This window comes from Lactuca sativa, chromosome 5 (genome assembly GCF_002870075.4).
Source record: "Lactuca sativa cultivar Salinas chromosome 5, Lsat_Salinas_v11, whole genome shotgun sequence".
NCBI classification, from domain to species: Eukaryota; Viridiplantae; Streptophyta; class Magnoliopsida; order Asterales; family Asteraceae; genus Lactuca; species Lactuca sativa.
In genome coordinates, this window is record NC_056627.2 from 36,659,613 (window position 1) to 36,675,785 (window position 16,173).

Here is a 16,173-nt window from a genome sequence, read left to right on the forward strand (position 1 = left end):
TTGAGAAAAAGTTGGTGTTAAACTTTGAGAAATGTCACTTCATGGTCAATCAAGGAATCATTTTGGAACACATCGTCTCTAAAAAGGGCATTGAAGTTGATAAAGCCAAAATTGATGTCATCCAAACCCTTCCTTACCCAACGTGTGTTAGAGAAGTGAGATCTTTCTTGGGCCATGCGGGATTCTATAGAAGATTCATCAAAGATTTCTCCAAGATCACGCGACCAATGTGCCTTCTTCTTCAAAAAGATATCGATTTTGACTTCAATGTTGCATGCCAAGAAGCCTTTGACAAACTTAAAGACTTGCTCACTTCTGCCCCAATAATCCAACCTCCAAATTGGGAGCTTCCATTTGAAATAATGTGTGATGCAAGCAATTTTGCTATTGGAGTGGTCTTAGGTCAAAAAGAGGGCAAAGCATCACATGTCATCTACTATGCCTCTAAAACCTTGGATAATTCTCAAGCCAATTACTCCACCACCGAGAAGGAACTTCTAGCCATTGTATTTGCCTTGGAGAAATTTCGGCCATACCTTATTGGGACAAAAGTAATTGTGTATTCTGACCATGCCGCATTGAAGTATCTCATGACCAAGAAAGATGCCAAGCCACGGTTGATTCGTTGGATTCTTCTTTTACAAGAATTCGATCTTGAGATAAAGGATAAAAGTGGTGCTGAAAACCTAGTTGCGGATCACTTAAGTCGGTTGAATATTGGTGAGTCTTCTTCTCCTATCCTGGATGAATTCCTGGACGAACACCTCTTCTATATGTCAAATTCCATTCCATGTTACGCGGATATTGTGAATTACTTGGTTACTAAAGAAATTCCTCATGCATTTACCAAGTACCAAAAGGCCAAGTTGAAGAGTGATTCCAAATACTACGTGTGGGATGACCCTTATCTTTGGAAACATTGTCCGGATCAACTCATACGGAGGTGTGTTCATCAAAATGAGGTTGAGTCAATTTTGAAGTTTTGCCATGAGTATGCATGCGGAGGACATTTTGGTCAAAACAAAACCATGCGAAAGGTGCTCGAATGCGGACTCTATTGGCCAACAATGTCAAGAGATACATATCTATTTTGCAAGAGTTGTGATAGATGTCAAAGAACGGGAACTGTATCCATGAGGCATGAGATGATTCAAAGCCTTATCCTTATTTGTGAAATCTTTGATGTGTGGGGAATTGACTTCATGGGCCCTTTCCCTGTTTCTTTTGGTTATACTTATATACTCTTGGCGGTTGATTACGTTTCAAAGTGGGTTGAAGCAAAGGCTACATGGCATGATGATTCAAAAACTGTAATTGACTTCTTGAAGTCAAACATTTTCGCAAGATATGGTGTACCGAGAGCCTTGGTGAGTGATAGGGGCACTCATTTTTGCAATAAAATGATGGAATCAATGACAAAGAGATATGGTGTCAGACACCGGATATCAACCGCTTACCATCCACAAACAAATGGCCAAGCCGAAGTGTCAAATAGAGAAGTCAAACAAATTCTTGAAAAGACCGTCAACACTACCCGAAAAGATTGGAGCTTGAAGTTAGAAGATGCTTTATGGGCGTATCAGACCACCTACAAAACTCCAATTGGTATGTCTCCATTCCGCCTTGTCTATGGAAATTCTTGTCATTTACCGGTGGAATTGGAACACAAGGCATATTGAGCGGTTAAAAAGTGCAATTTCAATCTTGAAGAAAGTGGAAAGCACCGAAAAATGCAACTTCAAGAAATCGAGGAGTTGAGGAACGAGTCTTACGAAAACGCAAGCATCTACAAAGATAAGACAAAAGCGTTTCATGACAAGCACATCACTCGAAAGCATTTTATTTCGGGGCAAAAAGTTCTTCTTTATCATTCATGCTTAAATCTATTCCCAGGAAAGTTGCGATCTCGATGGCACGGACCTTTTATTGTTATAAAAGTGTTTGATCATGGTGCGGTTGAAATTAAGAGTTTGGAAACAAATCAAATATTCAAAGTGAATGGACACCGCTTGAAACCATTTTATGAAGGCTTTGATACGGGAGAATTCGACAACATAACATTGGAAATCCCAAATTACGAAAGTTGATGGAAGCGGGACTATGTCTTGGCAAAGACATTAAATAAATGCAATGTGAATAAATAATGTCCGTTTGAAGTTTTGGATGTTTCTAAGTTTGAAGTTGGTCTAAAAATAAGCATCTTGAAGCCTACCAATGATCTTGGTGAAGTTTGAAAAAATGCCAAAATTTTGAAATCTGCGCAGGTACCCTCGCAACAGTTGCGCGGCCCACCCCAGTTGCGCAGGTTCCAAGTTCCAAATTGCACCAACATGGGGTTCTCTCTGATTGTTGCGCGCGGCTAGTTCCCACCCTCGCAGATGTTTGCGTGGCTAAGAAGAAAATTCCACATTCAGTTGTGCGAACCCCCCCCCCCCCCCTCTTATAACTCCACCAGGAAGACAGCCCCACACCCGTTTCAACCCCCTTCCGACCCGAAAACCTGACCCATTCCTCCTTATACCCCCCTTAAACCGTCAGATCCTTCTTTCTCCCCTTTTCCCTCCCGTCAACGAAAACTCGCCGCTGCAAGCTCCACCGACGATTCCATCGTTCGCCGCTGCCGTTTCCGATCAGCTTCCTTCGCTGCCACCGCTTCCAAGCCCCACCACCGGTTACCCCTTCTCCTACAGCGACACTCCATCTGCTCCCCAATTTCGCCGATCCTCACGTCGCCACCGAAAAATCGCAAATCAACAAATCCGCCTCAACGCTGCTTGTTTCGCCGGCGCTCTACCCCCGCTCTACTCCCCACCTAATTCCGACAAACCCCCACCCATCTATTCACCGGTAAACAGCAACTGCCGCCACATTCCCACCCTCGCCGGAAAATCGTAAAACGGCCGTTCCGCCTCCACATTCCATCAAAACTCGAAAATTCTTGGGGCATTCTTTACCAAATCATTTCGTGCACTCTGATCTACTATTAATTTGGGAAAATCAGCTCGCCAGAAAACTTTACTCCGCCGCCGGCCACCGCCGGCCACCGCCACACATTTTGAAAAAAAAAATTCAAAAATTATTGTTTCTCACCGGAGATTCGAAAGACTTAATTTGTGGGCCAAAGTTCAAGCTTGGGGTGCGGATTTTTGCGGATTTCTTTCGGACTTCAACATACGAAGTTGGTAATTCCTTTTAATTTATTGCATTCAATTTCTAATTTTACTAGACTTGTGCTATGCATTAGGTTAAATAGAATTAGTCTTAGCTTGCCTTGAATTGATTGGATTGAATTGCATTGTGCCAAATTGCCAATTTGGAATATTGCCCGGTTTTAAGTATTTGGTTTGATTGGATTGGTGTAAGGCGTGTGTGAAGGATAATTTTATCCACGTTTTTGTCTTTGCTAGGTTTATTCACAGGTACAATGCCACGGGACAAGACCATTCACACATCTCATGGTTCTTCTCGTGAAGCTCAATCCTCGGGGCCATCCAAGAAAATGTCCACCGACCATGTTGATCGTGATGGGAACCTTACCCTCACGAGTGCCCAAAGCCGAGAGTTCAAATCCAACCTTCAAAAGCGTGCAATCCGCGCCACAAAATTTTACCACCAAGATTCTACAGAGCACCTCGGCCTTGACAACCACTTGCGACAACTATTTTTCAACATTGGTTGGCACGAGTTTCTCGATCTTTCTGCACATACCTATAAGCAGCCCACACTCGAATTCCTCTCCACCTATGCCCGAAATGACAAGACGAGGGTACTCACTTTCAAACTCCAGGGTCTGCAACACCGACTCAAGTACAAAAAACTCAACAAGATCATGGGCACATATGACATCAACAACTCCGAAATTTACAGCTATCAATGGACTCAATTTAAAAGCTTGCCCAAAGTAGACTTTTGGACCCAAATCACGAGCCTTCCCAAGTTCAATCCCAGTCGCCAAAAAGACCCCTTTATCATCCATCCTTGCTGGAGAATTGCCCATCGGATCCTATCCACTTCTATCTTTGCTCGTCACGAGCCGGGACAAATCAACACCGTTGAGTTGTATTTTCTCTACTGCATGTCGAGCCAACGTTGGTCTTTACCCGATTTCGCCACCTTCTTTTTAGACAAATGTGACAGCCTCAGGATGAAGACCACTGGTGACATTTGTATTGGAGGTCTCATTACCCTCATTGGTTTGGGTATGGGCCTTCAATTTCCAGAATCTTAATATGTACCAGTGGATGATCCACCTCTCTACCTTCTCGATTGCATAACTCTCATCCGGATGGAATTACTGCTACCTCATCCTACTTTTCCTGGACATTTCTCTTGGCTCAACCATGTCAAGGACCCAGTTTACATCTTGCCCAATCCAAGTATCTCCGCCTTCACCACCAATGACCCCGAAACATGGTTCTTGCCTCAAGAGTTGCCAGACGATGATGATGCAGCAGCGGATGATGACATGCAGGTGGACCCTGACAATGCTGATAGCCCATTCGAGGCTGAAGACCATTATGATCTCCCGATTCGCCAGTTGCCACCACCTTATCTAGGTCAAGCCTCCGGGTCACACTTTCAGCCCTCGGGAGAACACTTCCAGCCACAACATGATTACCACTCATACCAGCAACACAATGAGCCCGACCCCGCACACGAGTTTCCTCTCAATATTTACAGCCAACTTGCTTCCTTGCGCCTCCAGGGCAATAGAAACACCGCAGCCATCCACCGCATAGAGGAACAACAAGCACACAACAACACTTACATGGAGGACCTTTGGTATCATTTTCGGCCCGAAGGCGGTTATCCCCCTCGAGGGCCTCCTCCACCTTGATCCCGGTATGATCCTTCCTTACTCTCATCCTAAGAATTGAGGACAATGCTTAATTTTAAGCTTGGGGTGAGGTATTCTTTATTTTTTTATTTTTTTTATTATTGCAATTAGGTTGTATATTGTTGCATTTAGAGTAAGTCATTTAGGTCATTCATAAAAAAATTGCATAAAAAAATTAAAAAAAAATTGCATATTTTGTTTCTTTCTTTTCTAATTTTCATACTTTTTAGATGCATTCTAGTTTAAGTTCATGCATTTTTTTTTCTCTCTTGTCTTCTCATCCCTACATGTACCATAGCGCCGAGTCATAAGTATTGAATCATAGATTGGTCTCGGGTCTTGATATGGAATTCCTTGTATTTGATAAATGGGACACGTTTTGAGCCTCACATACCACTTTGAGACCGCTTGAGTGGGGGTCAGATGCAGGTAGCTTGATTGGGTCTAGGTGCGGAGGGATGTGGTTGGTCATGCTAATGTGTGCGAGCAAAGACTAGCCCGGTAAGGTATTTTGAAGACATTGAAGATATTGAAGACTCGCATCTTGGTTTTGGGGGGAGTACCCCTTAATACTCCCGAGTCTCGTCCGATCCTTACTTAGTTAGATTCTCACCACCTTTTTAAGATAGGTTATTTTTTTAGGAGTCTAGAGTAGATAGCTAGATAGATTTTGTTTATCACACCTTGCATTGAGGTGCTTGATGAACTTTGAAGTGGGCCCCCCAATTCACATCTTTTGGGACCAAGTATTTTGGGTAACACCCATTTTTGAGTCATTTCCCCCCTTTTTAGTTGATCTTGGCACATTGTCAATGATCATTAGGTGTTCATGTTAGCCTCTATCTATCACTCAATTTTCACTATTGGAGCCTTATGTTACTTGGTGAAATTCCTTAGACCTTCCAAGAAGCAACACAAAGAATGAAGAAATTTGAAAAAGTGAAGACAATAAGAGCCTATAAAAGATGATTAAAAAAAAAGCAACAAAAGCAAAGAAGAAAAATGAAGAAAAAGAGCAACACAAAAAGAAGAACAAGATTCCAAGTTCAAGACTCATGTTATATATGATTCAAAAAAAAATCTGAATGTCAAGCAACAAATGTGATTGAAGACCCAATAACAGAAGTTCAAGATTGAAGATTTAGGGTGTTAGGTTTAGATTTAGGTTAAGTAGAATTTTTATTATTATTTTTTTTTTTTTATTTTTGGTGAGAAAAGGCCCCGACGATGAGACAGTAGACTGTAAAGGACAGTACAAGGGAGAAGCCTCTGAAACCGAATGTTTGCTCGGAGGCCGTGCTGCAAAGCCCTATTTCGTTATTATACACTTTGGCCTGACAAATGTAGGAATCATAGTGTGTGAAGAGGCGCCTTTCCTTCATGCACTATGGTCTACATTGGTGATTTAAAGTGCCCCCACTGGGCGCATCTCTGTTTCCCTTGTCTTGCACACCGGGACCGCATCCAGCCGTGATCTATTCGCCCATCAAGTGGTTGAGAATGTGGTTTATGGCTTTAAAGCGGGGAACATTTTGAAGATGCGTAGGTTCCATGAAGGACTAATTCTGACCATGTTGACTGATGTTGACCAAGTTCTATGGTACCTTTCTTTTTCCTTTTTAGTTTAACTCATCCCGATCTCATATTAGTCTTGTTCTAACTTGAGGACAATTTAGGTTTAAGCTTGGGGTGATTTGATAGCTTATTTTATTTCCTTATTTTTATTAGTTTGTTTTAGATTTTTTTAGATCTTTTTATCATTATTGCATTATATATTCTTTATTTTCTTTATTATGGATCATACCGGGTGCTTTTTATGTTGCATGAGATATTTTGTAGATTTTCGGTGCTTGTTGCGGTTGCGGGTTGATTGGAGACGGGCTTAGTGGGCTCCCGAGGCATTATTGGGCTTGGCGGAATCAAAGAAGTATAATTGGGCTTTGAAAGTTATTGGCTTGGATTATTGGGGCTTGTGAAAATGGATCATAAATTTCTAATTTTGGGCTTGGAGCATCCATTTGGTGGCTAAATGATGATTGGTGGATTCAAATTACATGGAAAAAGGGGGGGGGGGACCAAAGGAATCTTTGGTAGTGGAAGGGTGGAGTGGTGGAAGGAAGGACCAATAGCATTACAGCAACATTTGCGCAGGTGAGATTTTCGTCGCGCGGGTACCCACGCAACTACCCAGTTTGGGCATTTTGGTCATTTGGCACACCATAACCTTTGGGGATCAGATCTAGAGGCTCATTCACGAATTTTCCACCATTGGAGACGTGCAAGTGACGATTTGGAGAGCAAAATACTCAATTTCTTTCATCTTTTCAAGTCTTAGGTAGATTCTTGATGCAAATTAATTATTGTTCTTGTTACTTTGTTGCCATGAGTGGGCAATACTCTTATTTGGTTGACTTTGGCTGAAAACCAATGAATGTTTGTGGGTTTTGAAGGATTTATGTTGATTATCAATTTATTCCATGTTTATGATTCTAGTTTACAATTTTTATGCTTATTTGATGCTTTGATCATGAGCTTAGTATTTGATTGAGCAATGGTTGATTTGTTTCATTGATTTTGCATTGGATCATTGAATTTATCTAGAACAAAGGCTTTATGATGGTAGAAATCATCTCTAGCTTATGAATCATAGCTCCTTTATGGATGTGTAAGCATTTGACATCCTCTAGGAATTGGGGATTCCTTCATTCTTAAGGCTACTTGATTTCTTGGGATTAATTGCTTCAATTGACCCTTGATCTTAACTAAGAAGGTGTATTGTGGGCTTCCCCAACCTCCATACTACCTATGAGGAATCTTGGCATATCATGCTTCATGATTGCTATAACCAATTTAGGATGAATGATAAGCTTTGTATTAGATCCTAATGATAAACATACAAATGTTCATTGTGTTGAATTGCCTTAGTTAACCAATTATTCCCAACCTTTGAGCATCTCATCAACTTGCTTAATTGCAAGGTTTTTAGTTATTCAAGTATTTTAGTTTTCAAGTAATCAAACACCCCCCTTTTAGTTTAATTGTAGTTAGTTAGTTTAATTTCACTAGTTCTATTGAATTGCATTGGTGATTGAATACAACCATTTCCCCGAGGATCGATACCAATTTTTACCTTTATATTACGTTTATTTAGCAATCAAAGGGTGTAAATTGCTTGGTGGGATTGACATCCCATCACCAAGTAACATTCTCCTGGCAAGTGTAGCTACTATATATATATATATATATATATATATATATATATATATATATATATATATATATATATATATATATATATATATATATATATATATGTAATAACTTATATTTTTGCTTTTAGTGTTTGTTTCTTTTTTACTTAATGCATTCAACATTTCTTTTTTACTTAACTTCGTATATCCATTTTTCAACACACCAGTCTTAATGGATCGAGTGATAGTGTGTCTTTTTTTTTTTTTTTTTTTTTTTTTTTTTTTTTTTTTTTGCATTAAGACCATCATTACCATTTTATCAAATCCCTTCTTCCTTGTTCTTTGTTCTATATTTGTATTTTTGTTCCAAATACGACAAATCAAATCGACAAAAAACTGAGTCGTTTGTTATTCAACACCCCCTTTTATTAATAGAAGGTATAAGGGTATAACATTTACATTTTGACAATTCATTCAAACATACATCATTTAACCCTTCCTTTGAATGTAGAAAGAAAAAAGAAACATGCCCTAGTTAATTACCAGTTCCCTTATGTGCAACCTTCAATCCTCAAGGGAACAGTTAGATTTTTCATATGCTAAGAAGAAATTTGATATAAAATCTATTATTTGCATAGTGTTTTTGTTTCAATCATGGTGAGGGACTGTAAAAGCAAGGTCCATTCAGTTTGGAGAGGGAATATGCTAATGCCCTTGTTTGAGTGTTTTACAGAAAAGGCTAACCAAGCTGTTATACTTGCACAAGAGGTAGCAAGATCGCTGGGTCATAATTATGTGGGTCCAGAGATGATTTTATTAGGTATTATTGGTGAGGGCACCAGCATTGTAGCAAAGGTCCTCTTATCAATGGGTGTTAATTATGAAACTCTATATGTTGAGGTGGAAAATATTATTGATAGGGTTATTGGATTTGTTGCTGAAGAGATTCCATTTACACCCGTACAAAACGTGGAATTATAAAATCATTAGAGGAGGCCTAAAAACTTGGTAATATGTATTTTGTTGAAACATTAATAAAGTTAACTCAGCCATAACTTATTGAGTGCCATGTCTTAATCTTTCGGAGTGGTGTAGCAGATCGCGTTCTTGAAAGTTTAGGTTTGGACCATTTTGACATTCGCAAACAGGCAAGTTGGACAAACACACACACACACATGTGTGTGTGTGTGTATATATATATATATATATATATATATATATATATATATATATATATAGGGAAAGGATCAAATAAGAACACCTAAAGGGTTGAGAACGCGAGAACAAATATATTTAGTTGTGATTTCATGTATTCATTTGTGGAGAAATGATAATTTTTTACGCGCAATCAACATGAATATACTTTTTCTCTTCAATTGAAATTAAAGGCGTAAAAATTTATCATTTCTTCACAAATGAATAAATGGAATTACAAATGAATATACTTTGTTCTCGCGTTCTCAATCTTTTTGGTGTTTTCATTTGATCCTATATATATATATATATATATATATATATATATATATATATATATATATATATATATATATATATATATATATATATATATATATATATATATATATATATATATATATATATATATATATATATATATATATATATAAAGGGTAATTCTGTATGACTTGATGCATACAATAACTCTTAATAGGTTTAAGTGCAAGAGAGTCAGTTTATGCTTTTAAGACCATCATTTTTCTATCCCTACCATTTTACCAAATCGTTTCTCCCCTGTGTTTGTTCCAAGTATTGATGGTATGTGTGTAATTTTGTTCCAAATATGTCAAGACGATCAAAATCTCTGAGAGAAATACAATGGCTATATATATAATTTGAATTTGTAACGGTTATCAATTAAACAGTCGTTTTTATTAAACATTAGCTCTAGATAGAAGGGTAAATTAACCATTTATTCACATTTAGATGACAATGAAAAAAAAAACATACAGTGTATCTACCGATTCAGTATTTTATCCATACAAGAATTGATGTAAAAAAATAAAGAAACAGGCATAGTTAGTTTCCTGTGCAAAAAAATCCTTCTCTAGTCTTATGTGGAATCTTTAACACCTTGAGTAGGTGATCAAAATGGTTGAAATGGTTAACGAGAGTGCTGCACTTTTAAGCAAGATGCCAACTCTAGAGAAATATGGTACCAACTTGGCAAAGCTAGCGAAGGAGGTAACTTGTGTTCAATATCGGAGTGATTTTAACTTTTAAGCAAATAAAATAAAAATTGCAACTGTTCTTTTTCCTTTTTACAGGGTAAGTTGGATCATGTTGTTGAAATAGTTGCTCAATTTCCTGAAGGACTTACAAAAACTAATCCAGAAACAATTGATGGGAAGAAGGTCGGTTGCAGTTTGTATTTGTTTTATGTGGATAATGATGATGGTCTTGCATTAGGAGATAGATTGTGTACCATATATAGATTCTAATGAAAGGAGTTGGGTTTTTTATTTAATATTTTCTGTTTCCTAACTAAATGGCAATTAAGCCAATTGTGATTTGTGTTCCTTCTTCAGATGCTTACTGGAGCACAAGTAGGAGAAAGGGCTATTGATGCTGCTTAGGGGTGTTCAAAATATCACACACCGAAAAAACAATCTGAAATTCCAAGAACTGTACAAATTTATTTTTATTTTTATTTTTTTGGATTTTTATAAAGTTCGTTAACATTAGTGAAATCTTCGGGTTTTTTGGCTTGGTTATCATTCATGTTACTTCTGCCAATAGGAAACTGGAAACAGAAATTTTTATTTTCTATTTTCTAGCTAGGTGGATATTTATGTTTAGAATTTTGGTTGATATGAGAAATCTCAAATTTTAGTGCTCGGCTAATACTTTTGTATTAGATTTATAATTGTAGATCATAATCATATATATCTTTTTAGGGTTATATGCGATTTTTTTTTCTTCCATATTTGATGGAGTGGAGTTCGAATTTTGGGTTTCAAAATGCTCGGTTAATACTTTTGTAGGGCAAGTGTTTGCATGTAGACACTCTTATATTATTTGGTACCCCTGGAAATTCGTTTCTTTTGTTATGGTACATGATAAATTGCTTAAATGACATAAGGGATTACTTTATTTTTACACCCGAAGACAAATGATGCATATATCATATGTTAAACAGGATACTTTTCACTTTTTAGAATGTTTATTTTGGAAGTATTGCCAGCAAGATGTATATATAGTCCCTAATTTGATCTCTTTGGTTAACAATGAACCATGTAAATTCTAGTTTTACTTCATCTGCTGCCAAGCAAATGATAGTGACAAGAGCACACGTTTTTTAATTAGTTCAACCTAAGACTTTAGTTGGATTTCTTAGAGGAATTACTCGTCTAATTCTTACGTAGTTAGAAGTAATATGGTTTCTAGCACCACTATATTGATTCCATAGGTGGATTTTATATTTATGTTTATAGATTACACAAAAACCGGATCCCGGGAATTGGTCCGATAATATCCGAATCTTGTCAAAATTGGATTTTGATCAAACTGGATCTGATTAATGCGATCGGTAGAATCCATATCCAAAATTGGATTGTTCCCGGATTGTAAACCGGTTTTAATGAGAATCCGTATCCAAAACTTCTAAAGATCCGATTCAAAACCATACTCAAAACGAATCAAAACCGGATTCTAGGTGACGTCATTTGTATCGTATCAGATCAGTCAAATGTGTACCTCTAGGGCTGAGTATTTACTGTCGGTTTTTAGATTAACAGGTGTCATATAAAAATATAACACTTTTTATACAAAATAGGGAAAAATCTCCTAAAATCCTAATTTTGACCCCAAATTGATGTTATTTTCACCACTTTCATTATCGTCTCTCCCTTTCAATGATGCTTGGGCTTTTTTTTTTCTTTTTTGGGTAAATTACACGGATGGTCCCTGTGGTTTAGGGTAATCTGCGTGTTTGGTCCCTAAAAACTTTTTTTAACTCGGACCGTCCCTATTTTATATTTTTGTTGCACGTTTGGTCCTTATCAGATGTAAAAAGACTACTTTGCCCTCATCTTATATAATTTTATATTAATGATTTATTTTATTTTTTCTAATATATAAATTAAATATTAAAAAAGTTAAAAAGAATACCAAACCTAATCTAACTCCACTTCCCAAATCCCTTGTTCACGTTTTCTCCCACCTCCCGTCTTCTTCATCCATCGCCTCCGACCCCCTCTACCATCGCTGACCACCAACAACTATTGCCTCTTGCCACCAGTTCCAATGATGGTTGTCTTTCCATCGTGTTCTTCCTTCAAAGCCCACTAACTGAACCACAAAAATCTCAGAGCATATTGACGAAGTTCGCCAAAGAAGGAGGAGATGAAGCAGACACTTGAACCAGACGAGACAGGTTCGATTTCCATCGTGTTCTTCCTACAACATAGGTTCGATTTCAATTTCAGTTCTCATATTTGATTTCGAGTATTGAGTTTGATTTAAGTTTCGGTTCGATTTCAAGCTTCACATTGCCATCGGTTTTGATTTCAGTTTTCATGTTTGATTTCGGTTTTAGGTTTGAATTCATAATTGATTTTGAGTTTTGAGTTTGATTTCAGTTTCAGTTCGATTTCAAGCTTCAAATTGCCATCGATTTAGATTTCAGTTTTCATGTTCTTTTGGTTTCAGGATTGCTTTCAAAATCAATTTAAAGCTCAAGTTCCAATTTTGGTTATTATCGAAATCTGATTTGTTGTCGGAGAAGACTAGAATCTCCATCGATTTCATAAGAAGCCACTTATTTGACTTCTGATAACGTGGCTCGGAACCACCAATGACCTGTTTAAGATCTCTTCCCAGTTGTTTTCTGTTTTTTTTTAGTTCATGGAATGTGTTTGGGTTTGATGGAGGTTTGCTGGAGAATACATTATTTTGGTTTTGGTTTGGTAGATGTTGTTGGTTCGTCGGAGAAGACGGAGTTATGGTGGTTTGCCTGAGAAGACGAATTTGTGGGTGGTTTACTGAGAAGAAGGAGATGGGTGGGTGGAGTGATAATTTAGCACCCATCAGATTTTAATATTTACTTACTATCATTTCCACAATTAATTATTATTATTTTAATTAACTAATAATTTAAAAAAATGTAAAAGAAATCAATAAGGGTAAATCAGTCTTTTTAAAATGAATAGGGACCAAGCGTGCAACAAAAATTTTAAATAGGGACGATCCGAGTTAAAAAAAGTTGTTAGGGACCAAACACGCAGATTACCCTAAACCACAAGGACCATCCGTGTAATTTACCCTTCTTTTTTTATAGGAGTTCACCGTAATATTTTCGTAACTCTTTTCATACAAGTAAACCCACCCACCCAATCATCTGTGCGTTTACTCTACAATCGGTCCCACTAAATATTTAATTAATCATCGATTCTCATGTAAAGTTCTAAAATTTTCATTTGTTACACGCTACTGCTAGGAATCGTATTTGAAGCATACAGGTAGCTCTCGTCATCTCTATGATATTCAATTCGTTTGAGTTTTAGTATTGTCAAAACTATAAGTTACGCAATTAGCAAAATTAATATTCTGCTGTTGATTGTGGTTTGCCTTTGGAGTCTCTGTGTATGACATGGTTTCATAAATGATGGGATGAGCTGGAAGGGGACAATGACTTGATGTTGTTTCATTTTAAGTCGCTTGTATTTGAACTCTCAAAGCTAAATCACACCCTTTCGAGAACCAAATCATTTCATGCTTTGCTAATCAAGTCCTGCCTTTTCCATGACCCATTCTACGCAACTAAAATCATCAGGTTTTATGCAATCAATAACGACCTCACATCTGCCTGTAACCTGTTCGATGAAACTCCTAACAGAACTGTCTATCTCTGGAATTCCATCATCAGAGCTTACGCCCAAACCCATTCTTTTCTTGATGCATTTTCACTCTTCAAACAAATGCTGGCCTCAGAAACAAAGCCCGATAATTTCACATTTGCTTGCATTTTACGTGCTTGTTCCGAAAAACTAGATCTTGAAGCTCTTAAGCTTGTGCATGGGCAAGTAATTGTTTCTGATTTGGGATCAGACTCCATTACCGCTAGTGCACTTGTGTCAGCTTACTCTAAACTTGGCCTCGTTGATGATGCAAGAATGGTCTTTGATGGGCTAAACAGACACGACTTGGTTTTACACAACACAATGATTACAGGTTATGGATCTTGTGGGTACTGGGAGAAAGCACTAAATCTGTTTATTATAATGAGAAGAATTGGATATCAGCCTGATGGGTATACAGTTGTAGGGTTATTATCGGGTTTAACATGTTCTAGCTTGCTGGAAATCGGCCAAGGAATCCATGGTTACTGTTTGAGAAGCGGGTTTGATTCTAACACACACATAAGTAGCGTCCTTGTTAGTATGTACACAAGATGTGGTTGTATGAATTCGGCCTATAAAGTATTTAGTGGTTTGTCACATCCCGATTTGGTAACATGGTCTGCTTTAATATCTGGTTTTTCACAATCTGGAGAGTATCATAACGCCTTAATTTATTTCAGGAAACTGAATTCCTGTGGCAAAAAACCAGACTCCGTTCTTATCTCCATTTTACTGGCTGTAACTTCACAATTGGTCACTTTGGCACCAGGTGTCGAGCTACATGGTTATGCCATACGCCATAACCTACACTCGGAGGTCATGGTGTCTTCTGCATTGATAGACATGTACTCAAAATGTGGTTTCTTGGACTTGGCACTCAAGGTGTTCGATGAAATGCCTAAAAGAAACATAGTTTCATACAATTCAGTAATAGCAAGTTTTGGTTTATACGGACTTGCATCCGAGGCTTTTGAAGTGTTTCATGAGGTTCTTGAACAAGGTCTAAAACCTGATGAATCTACTTTCACTGCTCTACTATCTGCTTGCTCCCATGGTGGTCTTCTTAAAGAAGGTCGAGACGTTTTCAGAAGAATGAGGGACGATTTTAGCATTGAAGCAAACACTGAACATTATGTTCATTTTGTGAAGCTTGTTGGTATGGCTGGGGAGTTGGATGAGGCTTATGAGGTTGTTAACTCGTTGGGAGAGCATGTGGATTCTGGTATTTGGGGTGCGCTTCTTTCTTGCTGTGATGCACATAATGATTTGAAAATGGCAGAGATTGTGAGTCAGCGACTCCTTGAGTGTAAGCAAGAGAGAATCAGCTACAAAGTTATGGTTTCTAATATGCTTGCTGGAAATGGGAGGTGGGATGACGTGAAAAAATTGAGGGATGAATTAGATGGTGTGGGAAATAGGAAAGTTTGTGGTGTTAGCTGGATTGAGGTCTAACCGAAGGAAATACCAAAGTTGAAAGGGGCATGTAACGTAGCGGTATCAAGAATGTTGTAAATATGCCCCTTAAGCCAATGAATTCAGGGTTCAAGTCCCGGTTTAGTTTAGGAGCAGATTAAGGGGTGTGTGAGTTAGTTGTTCAAAAGAAAATTAACAAAGGAAATGATTCATAAATGAATTTAATAAATTTTTATGGGGTAAATTTTTTAAGTAAAGTAGTTAGGTTTTCTAACAACTTACTTGAGATTTTTCTTTCAATTAATTTATTTAGTGAAGCTTTAATTTGTCATGCATTAGTTGTATAAAATGGTAGCAGATTGAAGATAACTACATAAGTTGAAAAGAAATCTATTTCCTTGCTTACATAAGTGATTACGAGGCTATTTGATAGTTGTTGATCGAGTTAAATCCAATTGAGTCAAGGTGTAAGGCATAGCTCTAAATCTCACCGATTAAGAGGTATATTAGATGAATCATGACTTAGTTAGAGACTTTTAAATATGATATCAAACAATCTAAATCTTCTAAATCTTATCAAGTCAGACTTGAACTCTTAGCAGACCCAAAAATAGACATATCAAAAAGCCCTAACACAATATATTGGCAACAAAGTAACCACGTGAGAATGTTCAAGTTTATTTTTGATGCTTATAAGTGTTTTCATATTGAGAATATTAGCATATTTTATAATATTTCGTGTTTGTCAATCCAATCCATACAAAAAACATTTGATTTGTTATGCTCATATATTTTATTTTTATTTTCTTACCACCTTTCAAGTAATAAAACTCTGAGTTACTGATATTTTTGTATAGTTGTATTTATGATATGT

The 16,173-nt window shown here is 37.4% G+C and overlaps 1 protein-coding gene across 1 annotated transcript; it reads left to right on the plus strand.

Moving 5' to 3' along the window:
* The first annotated feature begins 13,383 nt into the window (after nucleotides 1-13,383).
* LOC111900723 (putative pentatricopeptide repeat-containing protein At1g64310) lies at nucleotides 13,384-15,556 on the plus strand. Its single transcript, XM_052764150.1, has one exon. The coding sequence runs from the start codon at nucleotides 13,683-13,685 to the stop codon at nucleotides 15,336-15,338; it is 1,656 nt and encodes a 551-aa protein (XP_052620110.1). The 5' UTR covers nucleotides 13,384-13,682; the 3' UTR covers nucleotides 15,339-15,556.
* Nucleotides 15,557-16,173: the final 617 nt, after the last annotated feature.

Coding starts and splice junctions, on each gene's coding strand:
- LOC111900723 (XM_052764150.1), top strand. CDS start 13,683: ATGTTGTTTCATTTTAAGTCGCTTGTATTTGAACTCTCAAAGCTAAAT.